This window comes from Micropterus salmoides, unplaced genomic scaffold, assembly GCF_014851395.1.
Source record: "Micropterus salmoides isolate LMB-PRFRI ecotype aquatic unplaced genomic scaffold, ASM1485139v1 Ms_hic_scaffold_17, whole genome shotgun sequence".
Taxonomy (NCBI): domain Eukaryota; kingdom Metazoa; phylum Chordata; class Actinopteri; order Centrarchiformes; family Centrarchidae; genus Micropterus; species Micropterus salmoides.
The window spans coordinates 6,570,649-6,588,106 of record NW_024040817.1 but is presented as its reverse complement, the minus strand read 5'-3'; the positions used below and the strand labels follow the sequence as shown (position 1 = coordinate 6,588,106).

Here is a 17,458-nt window from a genome sequence, read left to right as displayed (position 1 = left end):
ATGATCACTGACACATTCCTAATCAATCCTCTGGTAAACGTATTGATCCATTGAGAAGCAGCATCATCAGAGTAATCCAAGTCCCTGTTGGAGTCAGTCAGAGCATTTCCATAGAGAGCCACTTTGCATCAGCAGCACCATGCTCCAGTGCTCTGGGAGACTTTATAGTCCTGAGAGTTGAACACTGGATGACTGACAGCTGTCCTTCATGACAACAGAAGCCACAGAAATCCTCCTCATCAAAAACATGACTTTGGTCTCCGTCCTCATCTGGACTCTCCTCTGCTGCTGCTTCACAGGTAAAGTCCAGAGAATCAAACTCCTCTCCTCTATGAACATCCGTCCCTCTGAAATGAAGCCCACAAAACCATGACGCTGCTTTATGTGTTTGTCTCTGTATCCTCAGAGTCCAGAGGCCAGATCACAGTGACTCAGCCTGGAGCAGTGAGCTCTGCTCTGGGAGCCTCCGTCTCCATCAGCTGTAGGGTCAGTCAGCAGGTGGAAGTGGGATCATCAAGTGGTAAAGATCTGTTACATTGGTACCAACAGAGAGGAGAAGAAGCTCCTAAACTGCTCATTTATAGGGTTAATGAGCGAGAATCAGGGATTCCAGATCGTTTTACAGGCAGTGGATCAAAGACTGACTTCACTCTGACCATCAGTGGAGTTCAGGCTGAAGATGCAGCAGTTTACTACTGTCAGAGTGAACACAATATCAACAGTCAGTGGTTGTTCACACAGTGAAAAAGTGTCGTACAAAAACCTCCCTCAGTCAGACTGAACAGAAACTGAACTGACTGCTGCAGCTGGAAGCTACTGCAGAGACTGATACAGTTCACTGAGGACACACACACACACACACACACACACGATATTCACAATTTACTACTTAAAAGAGGGATCTGATCTTAAAGGGGACCCGAACTCAGACCCAACCCGAATAGACTCTAACAGAGGGATAACACCTGAACGGAAGCAACTTTATAAGCTCTCAGTTAAAAGGAAGAGGTGATCAAAACATGAAGCAATAATTTTGCCTAATAATAAAAATAAATTAATTAATATATGTAGTCTGAGAAACTAATGACAAATCTGTTTTTATTTCCCTCAACAACAGATAAAAGATCATTTTTGAAGTAGTTTAATGTCTGTGACTCAAATTAATTCTCCACACACTGAGCTCTTCCTTAAAGAAACTATGATTGAATGAAAACATTTTAATTACCAAATATTCGTATCCAAACGTGTTTAGCTGGATCCCCTGTTCTCCTGCTAACATCACCCTGACCTCCACTTGACACAGTATACAAAGCTGAGACAACAGAGAAAGCTCAAGTTCAACTTTGTCACGTGTAATAATATACAAGGCAATGTTTGTGCTCTGGCTATAGAGTAAAATACACATTAAATAATACACAATAAAAGTATGAAGTTCATATGGGTGCGTCAGCTGTTCAGCAACCTGACTGCCTGTAGAAAGAAAGTGTTACTGAGTCAGGTGGTGTGTGATCAGATTCTCAAACGTTCTTTGAAGTGAAGGAGTGAAAATGGAGCATGAGCAGGTGGCTGATGTCCTACATTATCTTTGGGCTCTATTTTTGAGGCGAATGGCCTAAATGTTGTGAAGTTGTGGCAGTTGTGTGCCAATAACTTTTTCCAGCTGTCTTTATTTACTGTCATTTGTAGTGATGCAGCATGTGGGAACTCTCTCTGTGGTACAATGATAGAAGTTCACAAGAGTCTTGGTACTACAAACTCCTGAGACACCTCAGAAAGTACAGCCTCTGCTGAGCCTTCTGAAGATGAAGTTGTGTCAGAGATACCAAGAAATCTAAAACAATCAACCATTTTCAACAATGATTTCCTTTGCCTTATTGACATTTAGATATGGGCTGTTATGATGGCACCATATTGATAAATCTTCCATTTCCCGCCTGTAGACCGATTGTGGTGTTATCTGCTAATTTTGTGATGCTGTTATATTTGGCAACCTGGTTGTAAGTAACCACACTGTACAATAGGGGACTGAGACAGCAGCCCTGAGAACTAATGTACACAAGTGTGTTGTGCCTTCTGTCACAGGCTCAAGTAGTTAATTACAGATAGAGTTGCCCAGACCAAGACCTCTGAGTTCTAACACCAGATTGGATGATACAACTGTGAACAAAAGCAGAGCTATAATGAATAAATAACATTCAGGCAAAGGTATTTTTCTTTTCAAGGTTTACTAAAGCAGTATGCAGAGCGAGTGAGATAGCGTTAAATCTGTTGGCACAGTAGGAAAACTGTTATGCATCAAGATGAGATGAAATCAACATCATGAAGATCAAAGAAAATGACAAATTCACAGGAGTCCAAAAAAAAAAAAAGATACATAAATTCAACTCCTGAACTTCATACAGACAGATATTTCAGACACTGATCCACAAACATCTGGCAGTTTTTCTGATATTGAACAAACCACAGGAAAATAACAATTCATCATTTGATGTAAAGATCTTTGAGGATGGATGAGGCAGTTTTGAAGCATGACTTAAGCAATCTTCAGAAGAAGTATCAAAAACAATGCTGAATGTTTTAGAGGTGGAATGTTCCATATGAAGTGAGGTTTCGACATTACATTGGACAGTATACGGTGCCTTGAGGTCATTGAACTGTTTGACATTCAGTACAGAGATTTCAAGTTGTTCTAAACCTGATAACTTTTGTCTTTCATAAACTGCGGGGAATCTGTAACATTCAAAAAAGTTCAGTTTATCAACCACCAGAAATCCTTTGATCATCTGCGTAGTGGCACTCTTTTTTGCTATCCAAAAAAAACTGAAGAATTTAAATTACACGAACATTAACAACAATCACTATTCAGCACAACGTTCAACAAAAACAAATAATATTTTTCAGCTTAAGGCTCTTAAAAACTGCATGGCTATAAAAAAAAAAACATTAGTCTCACTACTATTAAGTAACACCAGCATAAGAAGTCAGCAGAGGACCCAGAATGGAGCCTTGGGGGACGCCAAAATTTGACAGGAGACAACATCATGTCTGAACCAGTTTAACACTGTGACACAGAGGGCAACATATCTCTGCAGTTGATGTAGACGTTTACTGTGATTTATTTGACTAATGGCAGCATTTATTGCCTAAAGTGATGCAATTGACAGTTTCTTAATTTTAATGTAAAATACTAGACATCAAATAATCATGTTTGGTCCAGTGTCTTGTTTACAGGTTCACTTACCTGGCTGTGTCGTATGTGACAGTTGTCTATGCTTATATATGTTGCCTGTATTGTAGTTATTGACTTAGTGCTGTTTCCATGCTGCTCGCTTGGATCTCTCTTATAAAACAGATTTTTATCACAAAAGGACTAGCAATGTTACATAATTCAAAATGGAAAAACATTTCATTACTTAAAAAAGTTGATTTTCTTTTACCATAGAGCCTCCTGACTTTGTGTTAATCTGGATGAGGATGTTTTAAACAGGCAGCTGAGGCCAGTGTTGATCAGTGGCTGTCCAGGCCTTTCAGAGCCACTGACACGCCGGCAGCACAATGATGATGTCACTGATTCTTCTGCTGGCCACCCTGGGGCTCCTTGTTCAGGGTGAGACTCTCTTCTGAAAACTTTGCTTCAGGATGCAACCAGGTTCACCACAATGTTGTTCTGCTGTGATGGAGAAACACTGAAACAAGCAGCATTTACCTTCTTCCATCTGTTCTCCATCTTAAAGAAATGAGACTCTTCTGTTTGGATGCTGATCATCTTTCTCCAAGCTGGATTTGTCTCAATAACCCTTCTCCTCTTTTTCATCTTTTCCAGGTTCATCAGGACAAACCATCCTGACTCAGTCTCCTGGATCTCAGTCTGCTGTTCCAGGACAGGCTGTCTCTCTCAAATGTAAAACCAGTACAAGTGTTAGTAGCTGGCTCAGCTGGTACCTTCAGAAACCTGGAGAAGCTCCTAAACTCCTGATTTATTCAGCTACAACTCGTCAGTCTGGAGTTCCAGATCGTTTTAGTGGAAGTGGATCTGGGACTGACTTCACTCTGACCATCAGTGGAGTTCAGGCTGAAGATTCAGGAGTTTACTACTGTCAGCAGGGTGACAACTTCCCGTTCACACAGTGATACAACGTCGTACAACAACCTCCCTCAGCTGGAGAGGAACTGATCTGACTCAACAGCTGCACTGAAACTAAAACAACAGGAGGTTTATCAAGAAGAAGAAGAATATACTTTGAACATTTCAACACTTGAATATATCAAATATAACACAAGCATTTACACTTCTGCTTTAATTAAACAAAGACTTTCAACTATTCTTCTGAACTATGATTTCATAATAAATCTTTGATAAGCGATCACACATAAACACTCAAGTTATAAATATTTATTTATTTTATGTGTTATCAGTTTTTCAAAGAAACACAAACACATATTATTGAAATGATTTATAAAATTTGTAAAATCTCATCTAGTACATGTTGTAAAAATACTAATCATGTATATTACATATATTTGTAACTTAACTTGTGTTTTGAATTCCAGAAAAACAATTTATTTTATAATCGATCCATTAAGGTTTGATGGTGTAAGTACAGTGGGTACGGAAAGTATTCAGACCCCTTTAAATGTTTCACTCTTTGTTTCATTGCAGCCATTTTCCAAAAATCTAAAAAGTTCATTTTATTTCTCAGTAATGTACACTCAGCACCCCATCTTGACAGAAAAATTTTTTGCAAATTTATTAAAAAAGAAAAACTGAAATATCACATGGTCATAAGTATTCAGACCCTTTGCTCAGTATTTAGTAGAAGCACCCTTTTGATCTAATACAGCCATGAGTCGTTTTGGGAAAGATGCAACAAGTTTTTCACATCTGGATTTGGGTATCCTCTGCCATTCCTCCTTGCAGATCCTCTCCAGTTCTGTCAGGTTGGAATGGTAAACGTTGGTGGACAGCCATTTTCAGGTCTCTCCAGAGATGCTCAATTTGGTTTAAGTCAGGGCTCTGGCTGGGCCATTCAAGAACAGCCACGGAGTTGTTGTGAAGCCACTCCTTCGTTATTTTAGCGGTGTGCTTAGGGTCATTGTCTTGTTGGAAGGTAAACCTTCGGCCCAGTCTGAGGTCCAGAGCACTCTGGAAAAGGTTTTCATCCAGGATATCCCTGTACTTGGCCGCATTCATCTTTCCCTCGATTGCAACCAGTCGTCCTGTCCCTGCAGCTGAAAAACACCCCCACAGCATGATGCTGCCACCACCATGCTTCACTGTTGAGACTGTATTGGACAGGTGATGAGCAGTGCCTGGTTTTCTCCACACATACCGCTTAGAATTAAGGCCAAAAAGTTCTATCTTGGTCTCATCAGACCAGAGGATCTTATTTATCACCATCTTGGAGTCCTTCATGTGTTTTTTAGCAAACTCCATGCGGGCTTTCATGTGTCTTGCACTGAGGAGAGGCTTCCGTCGGGCCACTCTGCCATAAAGCCCCGACTGGTGGATTGCTGCAGTGATGGTTGACTTACTACAACTTTCTCCCATCTCCCGACTGCATCTCCGGAGCTCAGCCACAGTGACCTTTGGGTTCTTCTTTACCTCTCTCACCAAGGCTCTTCTCCCCCGATAGCTCAGTTTGGCCGGACGGCCAGCTCTAGGAAGGGTTCTGGTCATCCCAAACGTCTTCCATTTGAGGATTATGGAGGCCACTGTGCTCTTAGGAACCTTAAGTGCAGCAGAAATTTTTTTGTAACCTTGGCCAGATCTGTGCCTTGCCACAATTCTGTCTCTGAGCTCTTCAGCCAGTTCCTTTGACCTCATGATTCTCATTTGCTCTGACATGCACTGTGAGCTGTAAGGTCTTATATAGACAGGTGTGTGGCTTTCCTAATCAAGTCCAATCAGTATAATCAAACACAGCTGGACTCAAATGAAGGTGTAGAACCATCTCAAGGATGATCAGAAGAAATAGACAGCACCTGAGTTAAATATGAGTGTCACGGCAAAGGGTCTGAATACTTATGACCATGTGATATTTCAGTTTTTCTTTTTTAATAAATTTGCAAAAATTTCTACATTTCTGTTTTTTTCTGTCAAGATGGGGTGCTGAGTGTACATTACTGAGAAATAAAATGAACTTTTTTGATTTTTGGAAAATGGCTGCAATGAAACAAAGAGTGAAAAATTTAAAGGGGTCTGAATACTTTCCGTACCCACTGTATATCAGATTTTTTTCCCTTTGATTTTTTTTTTGTCTTTATGGTGCAGAAGCAGTCTGTAAATTGTTCCTAGTTAGAATAGCAGAGTGCAATCATTTTATTTATTTCTATGCTGATGATATGGTGCGTTTTATTTCTGATTTGTAAAATATTTTATAGATTTTTGTAGTTTTATTCAAATATTAGTCTTTACCATTAAGTCACTTCGGTAGTAAAATGTATTTGAATGATTGGTCATTAAATGTTCCTACCATGGTTTTATTTATTATTACAAATAAATCTGTAGTAACTAAAGCAGAAAAGGTTTTACAGTCCTGAAGGCATTAATATTGACTGTGACAAAATACGGTCTTATGCTGCTACAATGAAGGGTTTGTGCTAATGAAACACAGCTGACAAGTTTTATCTGCATTTAAATGCTTTCTCAGCATTCAGTCAATGTGGTGATACATTATGTGATGTGACTCATTCTTTCTAAAGTCACTGTAGAGAAATTACCACATTTGTGTCAGCTCAGTGCTTCTCTGGATGTAATACAGTCACTGACACCATCAAGAGAACATTTATTAAGACACTTTGATAATAATAAACATGAAAACAGCTGATTGGATGAAAAGGTCTTTATTATCTGGAAACACTGAAATAATATTGAAACAGTGCAACAAGCTAGTAAATCTTGCTGTTGAAAGATGTCAAATAAAAGAGAGAGACAGTTCCAGAGTGCAGAGTGAGAGCAGGAGCAGAGGAAAACCAGTAGCAGAGTCCCAGTGAGTCAGGTCAGGACTGGGAACACTGGTCTCTCCTCAGTGTCTCTGAGAGCAGAGTCTGGGAGCCCTGGGTGGCCTCACAGGTCACAGAGCCCACCTTCCTCCACTGGTCTGCAGAGAGCCTCAGGGTGCTGCTCCAGCTGTAGTGGCCGTCCTTCTGCAGCACCCCGGGGCTCCTGCTCTCCTCCCAGCTGCTGCTGCTGCTGCTGCTGCCGTCCACCTTCCAGGCCAGACTCCAGTCTGAGGGGAAGCCCTTGTTGGCCAGGCACATGAGCGTGGCCTTCCCCTGCTGCAGCTCCTCGCTGGAGGGGGGCAGCACCGTCAGGGTGGGACGGGCATCACCTAGGAGAAGAACCAATCGGCTTAGAGGACGGGGACCACACAGCTGGTTTCTGCTCCACCAGTCACTCACTCACACATTGTTTCACTTCCTTTAAGAAACCTCTCATGCATATCAGCACAGAAAGAGTCCTCATATGAGCTGAAAGATATCAAACTGCACTGGAAATAAAACAACCAGGTTTTAAATTTAGAAATAAAAAAAACATATTTACTGTCAAAACTCTCAAAAGGGTAAAAGTTACTGAGATCCACTGTTAAAGGACATTATCAGCCAAAATACCTGACGACCACAGGTAACCTGTTCCTCAGACAGATTTAAAAACAGCATCAGAGAACTGTCAGCATTATTTCAAACTGAGGTTAAAAGACAATTTGAGCCATTTTAGAAGATCAGAGATTTGGACACATTTTTATCTTCATTCACACTATTCAAAATAATTTTAACTCAACTTCTAAACAGTTTAAAATGCAGAATTAAAGGCTGAATCATTTTTAAAGTACGAGTGTTGTTCTTTAATCTTTGCTGCAGTTCAAGCTGTTCACATTTCACAAATTAAATGGAACGTTTAAAGAGAAGTTCAGTAAAGCTGCTTTGAGTTCAGCTTCATGGTTAAACAGGAGAAACGAACAATAAGATTGAGTCTTTAAAGTGATTTAGATCAGTCCAGAGGAAATTTATATCTACTACAAATGTTCAGACACAGAAATTAAAACCTTCGCTGATGATACGATATTTAATATTTGTGCAGAAACTTACTTCCAATATCCAGTCTGGTTCCTCCACCAAAAGTCAACCACAGTGATACAAACTGATTGAGTCGTCGTACAAAAACCTCTCACTGTAGAGAGACATGGCTCTCTGACTTTGAACACAACAAACTCAACAAAAACACTTCCTGTTTTTAAAAGAATGAACTATTTCATGTTATATTTTATTATATATTTTTACGTATATATTGTTCCATTGGTGTGAAAGTCAAATTGATCCCTCTAGAATGAAATGAAAGCAGACAGAAGATGTTGTAAAAGAAAATCTTTCTGCAGTCATCAAAGCAAATGTCCATAAAAATGATCACTGACACATTCCTAATCAATCCTCTGGTAAACGTATTGATCCATTGAGAAGCAGCATCATCAGAGTAATCCAAGTCCCTGTTGGAGTCAGTCAGAGCATTTCCATAGAGAGCCACTTTGCATCAGCAGCACCATGCTCCAGTGCTCTGGGAGACTTTATAGTCCTGAGAGTTGAACACTGGATGACTGACAGCTGTCCTTCATGACAACAGAAGCCACAGAAATCCTCCTCATCAAAAACATGACTTTGGTCTCCGTCCTCATCTGGACTCTCCTCTGCTTCACTCAGGGTGAGGAAAATCATTTTTCTGTGATGTGAAAATCATTTGGAGTGTAGCTGAGTTTCACCTCACCATCTCATGTCCAGTGTTTCTTCTCTCTCCTCAGGGTCTGTTGGACAAAATGTTGTCTTGACTCAGCCAGCAGCCAAATCAGTGCAGCTGGGTCAGACTGTTTCTATTGACTGTAAGTCCAGTCCAGCAGCTGGTCACCACACTGGTTCACAATACTACCTGGCCTGGTACCATCAGAAAACTGGAGAAGCTCCTAAACTTCTGATCTACCAAACATCAGACAAATTTTCTGGAATCTCCTCCAGATTCAGTGGAAGTGGAGCAGGGAATGGAGTTGACTTCACTCTGACCATCAGTGGAGTTCAGGCTGAAGATGCAGCAGTTTACTACTGTCAGAGTTATCATTGGATCAACAGTCAGCATGTGTTCACACAGTGAAAAAGCGTTGTACAAAAACCTCCCTCAGTCAGACTGAACAGGAACTGAACTGACTGCTGCAGCTGGAAGCTACTGCAGAGACTGATACAGTTCACTGAGGACACACACACACACGACTTGTGGACCCACAAACCACAGCTGACTGAAAACAGCAAGCAGAGGATCAAACTTTTCTGATGGCTCTTAAATTTCCTTCAGTATATTAATTAACTGCATTTTAAATTCACTTGTATCAAACACTGTCCACTCACCAAATATTCATTTCCAAACACATGCTTAGCCTGGTTCCCCTGTTCTCCTGCAAACATCCCTCTGACCTCCATCTGACACAGTTGACACAACATGAAGGTAGAAGTACATTACAAATTCACAGAATTGAAAACATAAACTATATGAACATATACTGATTAATGTGGCCGACCATAAGTCCAAAAAACAGATCCCTTTACTATCTTCTACCCCTACACTTTATACAGACAGACACAGACACTGATCCACAAACCTCTTACTGTTTGTCTAATATTATAAAACTAAAGGAAAATAATAACTCGTCTTATAGCGTTAAAGCTTTTTGAAGCACGATTTGAGCGATCTTAGGAAGAAGCATCCAAAAGCTGTCTGCCTGAACAATTCTACAATGTTTTACTGCTGGAATGAACCAAATGGGACACATTTTGCTGCCTCTCCCACTGCTGGCTGTTTCATTTGTCTTAGCTAGTAGGACATCGTCTGTGAGCGCTGGATCATCCAGATCATTCTTAAGCTGGTATTTCACATTATCACACATCAGTCCTGTCCCCACAGCTCTTAGACATTTCCGCTGGATCAGTTCAGGGCCGTATTGGTCATCTGTACCAGGCTCCCTGGATGAAGCTAAGAGTCTCTGTTTCAGTTCTATTGCCCTAAATAGGACATTTTGTGGAGACTATTTACTGTCTTGTGTAATACACGCCTTTATATCAGAACTAGAATAGACTTTAAAGTTTTATTGATTACCTTTAAAGCTCTTCATGGCCTCTCTCACTGTTATATCCCTGACCTTTTAGTCCCATACCCACCTGCACATATCTTGAGATCCTCGGGCAGAGGTCTTTTGTCCGTTCCAGAGTCTCGACTGAAAACTAAAGGGGACAGTTTGCAGTCAGGCCCCCGAGGCTCTGCCTGCCTGAGGAAATCAGGCAGGCAAATATTTCACAGTTCACTAAACTCTATTGATCAATCCAGTTTCTTTCAAATAATGAAATAGTTTCCCTACCTCAATGGCAAATACATTTTTTAGACTCAATTCTTCCTGTCCAAGCTGTCTGATTTCCCTCCTTAATGTTTCTTGTTCGCGAGAGAATTTTTGACAGTGAAGAATTACATGTTCTACTGATTCCTCCATTTGACAGTGTTCGCATAATCCTGAAGGGTTCTTGTTTCTTAAGTGCAGTGTTTTATTAAGTCTAGAACGCCCTACCCTCAGCCTTGTCAAGATGTTCTCCTCTTTATTGATTCTTCTAGCGGTCCTTCTTGTGCCCACATCCTGCTGTAGTGTATAGAGATGTCGCCCTGTATTTCCTGTATCACTCCTTAATGATGTTTCTTTTGATTATTCCTTTGGCTTCAGATTTACTGAGTGCTACGCACAAGATCTCCTCGTGTTTCAGAGCCTGTTTTGCTAATGCATCCACACCTTCATTTCCCTTAATCCCTCTGTGAGCTTGGGTCCACATAAATGTTATCAGCGTGTTCATATTTTTAATTCTGTACAACGTCTCGTAAATCTCATTAACCATATCTTGCCTGCTGTCAGATGTAAATGACTGCAGTGACATTAATGCAGAGCAGGAGTCTGTACAAAGAATAACTTTTTTAATTTGTAATTCTTCTATCCGCTGTAATGCTGTTACAATTGCCAACATCTCGACTGTATATACGGATAAATGATCTGATGTTCTTCTTTTAACAGAAACATGTAAGGCAGGAATACTGAAAGCAAAACCGGTTCTGCCTGTATCAGGATCCTTGGATCCATCTGTATATACCTGGACAAATGTTTGATATAGTGTCTGTAACCTATCTTCAACCAATACTGTAATATTCCCACAACCCTTTTCAACCTGCATTATCCCCAGAAAATATAAGTCAACTGACACTGAAGGAAACATCCAGGGTGGTGTTACGGATAATGGCACTGTAGGGATATATCTTCCTTGACTTAATGTCATGTCTCCAACTATTTCCTCACATTTCCATGCAAAACACCCTTGCTTGGCCCTTTCTCTCTCCCAACATGGGAGAAGTATCTTTGTTGTAGGATGTCGGTCCTCAGGCTGCCCTTGCAGATTTACCCAGTAGTGCATCATTAACTGTTTATATCTAATATTCAGCGGCATTTCCCCACCTCAACCTGAAGAGCAGACACAGGAGTTGTTTTTACAGCCCCACAACAGAGTCTCAAGGCTTGAGCTTGCACCACCTCCAACTTCTTTAATGAAGTTTTTGCTGCCGATCCATAAGCGATACACCCATAGTCTAATACTGATCTAATCAGCGCTATGTTAACATTTTTGATAGCAGCCCTACTTGCTCCCCTTCTGACCCTGTTAAGCATCTCATCACATTCAGTATCTTTTTACACTTGGTGTTTATCTTACTGATATGTTCATTCCATGTTAACTTATCATCAAACCACATACCCAAAAATCTAAAGACTTACTTGCTCTATCTTTTGCCCATACATCTTTAACTGAACATCGACCCCTCTCTTTTTAGTGAAGACTACAGTCTTAGTTTTCCCAATTGCAAACTTGAATCCCCATGCAAATGACCATCTTTCCACCACATTAACTGCCTCTTTTATTTTACCCTTAATATGGTTAATGTTCTTTCCCCTTTTCCACAAGGCTCCGTCGTCAGCAAACAGCAACTGTCCAAAACATCATTAATCATAATGGAAAAGAGTATAGGGCCAATGACACTGCCCTGAGGAGTACCGTTCTCTACCATATACCTTCCTGATACAGCTGTCCCGAATCTGACTTGTATACTTCTCTCAAATAAGAATTCTTTAATCCAGTTATATGTCCTACCTGTTATTCCGATCATTTTTAATTTTATCATTAATCCCTCCTTCCAAAGCATATCATATTCCTTCTCTACGTCAAAGAACACTGCCATTACAGATTCTTTATTAACTTTCCTTATCTCTGTTTCTAAGTACATAACAGGATCCATAGTTCCTCTACTCCTCCTAAATCCACTCTGATGAGGTGATAAAATTCCTCTGCTTTCCATGTAAAATGATACCCTTTTCTGTAATGATTCTTTCCATTATCTTTCCTATATGTGACGTAAGTGCTATTGGCCTGTAGTTCACTGGACTTGATGAATTCTTCCCTGGTTTCCTGATAGGAATAATTATTGATTCTTTCCACCCAGCTGGCAATTTCCCCATTTCCCATACTTTATTATAAAAACCTAGCAATTTAGTAGATGCTAAAACACCTAAATGTTCTAACATTACACAGCAGATATCATCCTTCCCCGGAGATGTTAGTCCAGATCTTGCTATTGCCCTCCTCATTTCCTCCATAGTAATTGGAGCATCCATTGTACTGTTAGTATCAAACCTATTTTCAAGTAAGTCACCATGCGCTGATCTTGTCATTGCCCTTGCTCTTTTACCTTCCTCCGTCAAGATATCGGAACTATGGATAAGAGTAAGTGCCTTCGCTATCATCGCTGCCTTCTCTTCATCAGACACTGCTGCTTCCTCCCCCATCTTCAGTACTGGATACCGCCATTCCCTTCTGATTCCTCGCATGTTCTTAATCATGTTCCACACATCTCCGACAGGTGTTGCTCTACCAATTTTACCACAAAAGGCCTGCCAGCTTTGTTTCTTTATATTTAATTAAATTGTGAAAATTATGGGTTCTTCTTAATAACCTGAGGGCTTTATTCCTTTCTTTCACTACTTTCCCACACTCATCTGTCCACCAGGGAACTGCCTTTCTCTTCATTTTCCATTTACTTTTAGAAATTGATTCTTTGGCAGCTTGTAGTATTACTTTTTTAAGCTTTTTATCAATCTCCTCTATTTCCTCATTTAGGTCAATTTTATCCATTTCTATCTCACATATATATTTAAACCTTTCCCATTCTGCACTGCTAAATACCCACTTCCCCACTAATTCCCCTTGCTTCTTATTTTTTTGTAATAAAACACTACACCATACTGGAAAATGATCACTACCTACTGATGTTTCTTCTGATCGATCCCACTCACACATTCCCGCTAAATTCCTAGAAACTAAAGTTAAATCTAATACCGACGTGTTCCCTGTGTGCACATCTACTCTAGTCCCTCTCCCATCATTTAAGCAAACCATGTTCCTCTCTTCTAGCAGTTCTTCTATTACCTCACCATTTGCATCTGTTACTCCTCCCCATAACGTGCCATGTGCATTAAAGTCCCCACATACGACCATCCAGCCCCACCATTTGTGTCAGCCGCCCCAACTCTAATTCCTACAAGGATTATAATAGTTTATAATTACAAGCTCTCCCTCACTTGTCCATATCTCTGCAGTAACATATTCTTGCTCTTTCCCCCCTACACTCATTTCGCTAAATGAAATATCATTCCCAATAAATGTTGCACATCCTCCCCCTTCTCTATCCCCCCTATCACACCTAACAGAGGCATATCCTACTATACTAAAATCTAAATTTGGTCTCAACCATGTTTCCTGTACACAAATGACATCTGGTTTATTGGGGAGATTATCAATGTACTTTTTAAATTCCTGTCCATTGGCCAACAAACTTCTAGTATTCCATTGTAGCAAGAGGACCATTGTTAATATTATCCAACCCATGCTTGCTCCTGGCTTGCTTGACTGCTAAGCTCATTCCTCACCTCCTCCCATGTTAACCCGCTGATATTTAGGTGATGAGCTGCTGCCTTTACAATTATCAGTATTCTCTGTTTTAGACTTAACCTCTGCTGTGAAAGTGACTAGCTTCTTTAAATCCACCATTAATATTCCCTCCTTTGCCTGATCTGGTTCTGTAATGGGTTGTCTTTCATCTCTGTTTCTTTCCTCACTCCCCCTACTCTTACTGACCATCTTCACTGCCTCTGCATATGTGACCTTATTCTGAATTTCCCTTTTCATCACCTCACATCCCCATAAGCCACACTATGATTTCCCCCACAGTTACAACATTTTGGTTGCTCATGATTACAGTGACCATACTCATGATCTTCTCCACATGTAGCACACCTTCTTCTGCCTTTACATGCATTTGCTGTATGTCCAAACCTTTGACAGTTGTAACACCTCATTGGTTACATACTCTCTTACGCTAGAACTCAAAAAACCTAGTGTTACATTCTTTGGGAGCATTTCTTCCTCAAACTCCAGTACCACATGCTCACTATCCTTCCTCACTCCCTCCCGAGTTACCTGCAACCTTTTAGACTTCCTCCTTTTAGATTTGATTTGATTTCCTCCATTGTAACTCCGACTGGCACCCCCCAAATCACTCCTTTACTCCACTTACTTCCTCTTTCAATTTGACTTGTACTTATTACTTTGAATCTCCCAATTTCTTTAATCCTTCCAGCCCGCTCTCTCTGTTCTTTGTTTTTACAACCGATCATTAAATTGCCATCTCTTAACACCTTGGCTACTACAATGTCCCCGACCTGGTTTCTCAAGACAGTTGTCAATTTCACCGGACCCATTGATGAAATTCCCCCTCCTCTCACCAAATCTCAGTATGATTTTAAACTCCAGCCCTTCTTGACCTTTTTGCTTTAATCCTTTCTTGTACTCTTCATTACTCCTGATCCTCTTTGTACTGGTCCCAGCAAAAGTATTTTCTCTTTTGTCCCTCATTTTCCCACCATCTTGACTTATCTCCATGCTTCCGTCACTATCGGCTATGTCAGAATCTCCCCACGCTGGCCCATTCTCAACATAGTTGTGCCTACCCGCTGTTTTCTTCAGCTTCTCCATTCTTTTTAGTTCTCCTCTTTTCCGACCTCCAGCTTCCAACCGATCCTTTTTCCCAGGATCATCTGTTGGATTTTGTTTAAATGTTTTAACCATTCGTCGCCTCCCCGCTGTTTAGCAGCAACCAACAGTTTTCCTTCTAATGACATCAAATGTATTGGCTATAACGGTACACAGTGATAACTGTCCAGCATCAGAGAACTCTTCTTAAAACATACTTTTATAGAAGACCATATTCCTGATACAGACAAGCACATTTAATGATGCAAAATGTGACATTAGTGAGGCCGTCCATACAGAAGCTAATTAGCCTACTTTGAACGTCAACAGTTAGTTAAATACCCCATTAATCCATATTTTTCATTGGTATCAAAGTGATAAGAAAAGCACAACATTTACCTGTCCTCTCTGCTGCATGTCTGTAAGTGATCATTACTGATTGTATAGTGTAAATAGTGTGTTGATAGTTCTATAATACTGTTTCTGTTCGTTTATATACCTTTGTGCTGCTGTGTCGACTGAAATTTATTTAATAATGTTACATCTTATGTTATGTCTTGTACTGTGCGTAGCCGAAGTCACTATGGCTTTATACTAAAATCATTTGCAATCACCAATTGCGGTTTGGTGGGCTGCGGTGGGATTGTGGGGCGATTATCGATGCATCTTGATGCATTATACTTTTTCCCTGGGCAGGGTCTCTGGATGGCTGCTGGGCGTTTAGTTTGTGCGTTGGAGTCCGGGGGAGGTATCTCCTCGTTGGCTTGGAGGGACCTGTTTGCGTTCCTGTTTTGCTTCGTTGGCCTCGGATCCGTGCTTGCCCATTTCTCTGTCGGCCAGTTGTTGGACCCCTCTGGATACTGAGGTATATAGTTAGTTTTCGGGATGTGCAGTGTGGGTGCGGGGCAGGGCCATGCTCCGGTTTGTTCTGGGTTTGTGCCTGGAGTTCTCGGCCCATTATGGGTGGGTGGGTTGTTGGTGGCCTGCAGCTGAGCTAGTTGATTTTGCCTCGTTGCTGGTTTGGCTGGTGTTGCATGGCGGCCGGGGGGCGCGCTGGGCATGGGGGGATGTCGGCTGGCGCCGGCGGCCTTAGTTTTTTCCGGCGGTTGGGGGGACGGTGGACTTTTATTGGCGGGTGCACGGTGACCTGTGCGGCACGTTTGCTGCCGGGCTGGGACTTGCTGCTGGTGTTTCTCTCCTCTGGCTTTCGCTGTCGTGTTGTTCCGTTTGCTCTCTCTCATTTGCCCGACCTCGCACGCGGGATTCGAGGGGGGGCTGCTGGGTATGGGTGTCGCCGTGCTCGCGCAGTGTGCGCGTTGGGCTCGTCACTTGTGCATTGGTGTTGATTGTGTGGCATTTGGGCATTTTGGTTGTTTGCTGCGCGGCGGTGGGGTGCTGGATGGGGGGGGCCACTGGTCTATGTTGTGTCCGCGCCGCGGTCGGTCCGGGCGCTGCTCTTCCTCTTTTGCTTTCCGTCGGCATTACGTTGTCAACTGGCATTTGGGTCGGGGTCTTCTGCGTTTGCATCGCGGTGCATCTGGGAGTCTTTGTTTTTTTTTTTATTTGATTTATTCTTTTTCTTTCCTCCACCCCTATTGGCTACTGGGGTTCTTGCCTGCCTGTTACAGTCGTGGCGTCCCACTCTCTCTAACAACTACATTCTTTAACAGGCTTATGCGCACACACATGTACACACACACACACACACATACAGACACATTCACCCACATGCACACAGACACAAACAAACTTAGGTTGTCCCTGGTAGAATTATTCCTGATGCTTTTCTTTCAGTTACTTATTTAAATTAATTATTATTCCAGCTCTCGTGGCTGTGCTGTGTTGCTTATTTAGTGTGTGTGACTGTTTCTTGTTTTCATTGTTCTCTTAGTTGTCTTAATATGTCAGCTGTTTATTGCTGCTGTTCGGCTGGTTGTCTTTTACTATTATTATTATTTTTTTGTTTGTGTTTGTTTGTTGTTGTTGTTTTTCTCCTCCCCAAGCCCCCCTCTCTGTTCTATTGCAGGTTTCGTTGCTTTCTGCAATTGGTGTTTCCCACAGCTTTTCCCTGTTGTCCCCAATTTCCATCCCCGTTTCCCCCTTCTCTTGCAGGTGTTGTCCTTTCTCTGTGCTGTCTGTTTGTGCCCCCCCATCCCCGTGTCTGCCCCCCTGTCCGGCCCGGTGACAAATTAATACATAATTAAATAAATAATAAAACAGACAAAGGAGTATTTTAATACTCTCTTGTTAAAGTAAAATCTGTCTGGCACAATATGGTATCCAGGTCATTATACTCTATACCAGGCTGCTGGGC

At 41.4% G+C, this 17,458-nt stretch overlaps 3 gene segments (V, D, J or C); all 3 read left to right on the top strand.

Annotated features, from left to right (window-relative positions):
- The first annotated feature begins 243 nt into the window (after positions 1-243).
- On the top strand, positions 244-744 carry LOC119907725. The segment is given in 2 exon segments: positions 244-299; positions 407-744. Coding segments are annotated over 2 exon segments (390 nt in total).
- Positions 745-3,459: 2,715 nt separating this feature from the next.
- On the top strand, positions 3,460-4,349 carry LOC119908057. The segment is given in 2 exon segments: positions 3,460-3,607; positions 3,824-4,349. Coding segments are annotated over 2 exon segments (360 nt in total).
- A 4,296-nt stretch (positions 4,350-8,645) lies between these two features.
- LOC119907724 lies at positions 8,646-9,136 on the top strand. The segment is given in 2 exon segments: positions 8,646-8,695; positions 8,793-9,136. Coding segments are annotated over 2 exon segments (393 nt in total).
- Positions 9,137-17,458: the final 8,322 nt, after the last annotated feature.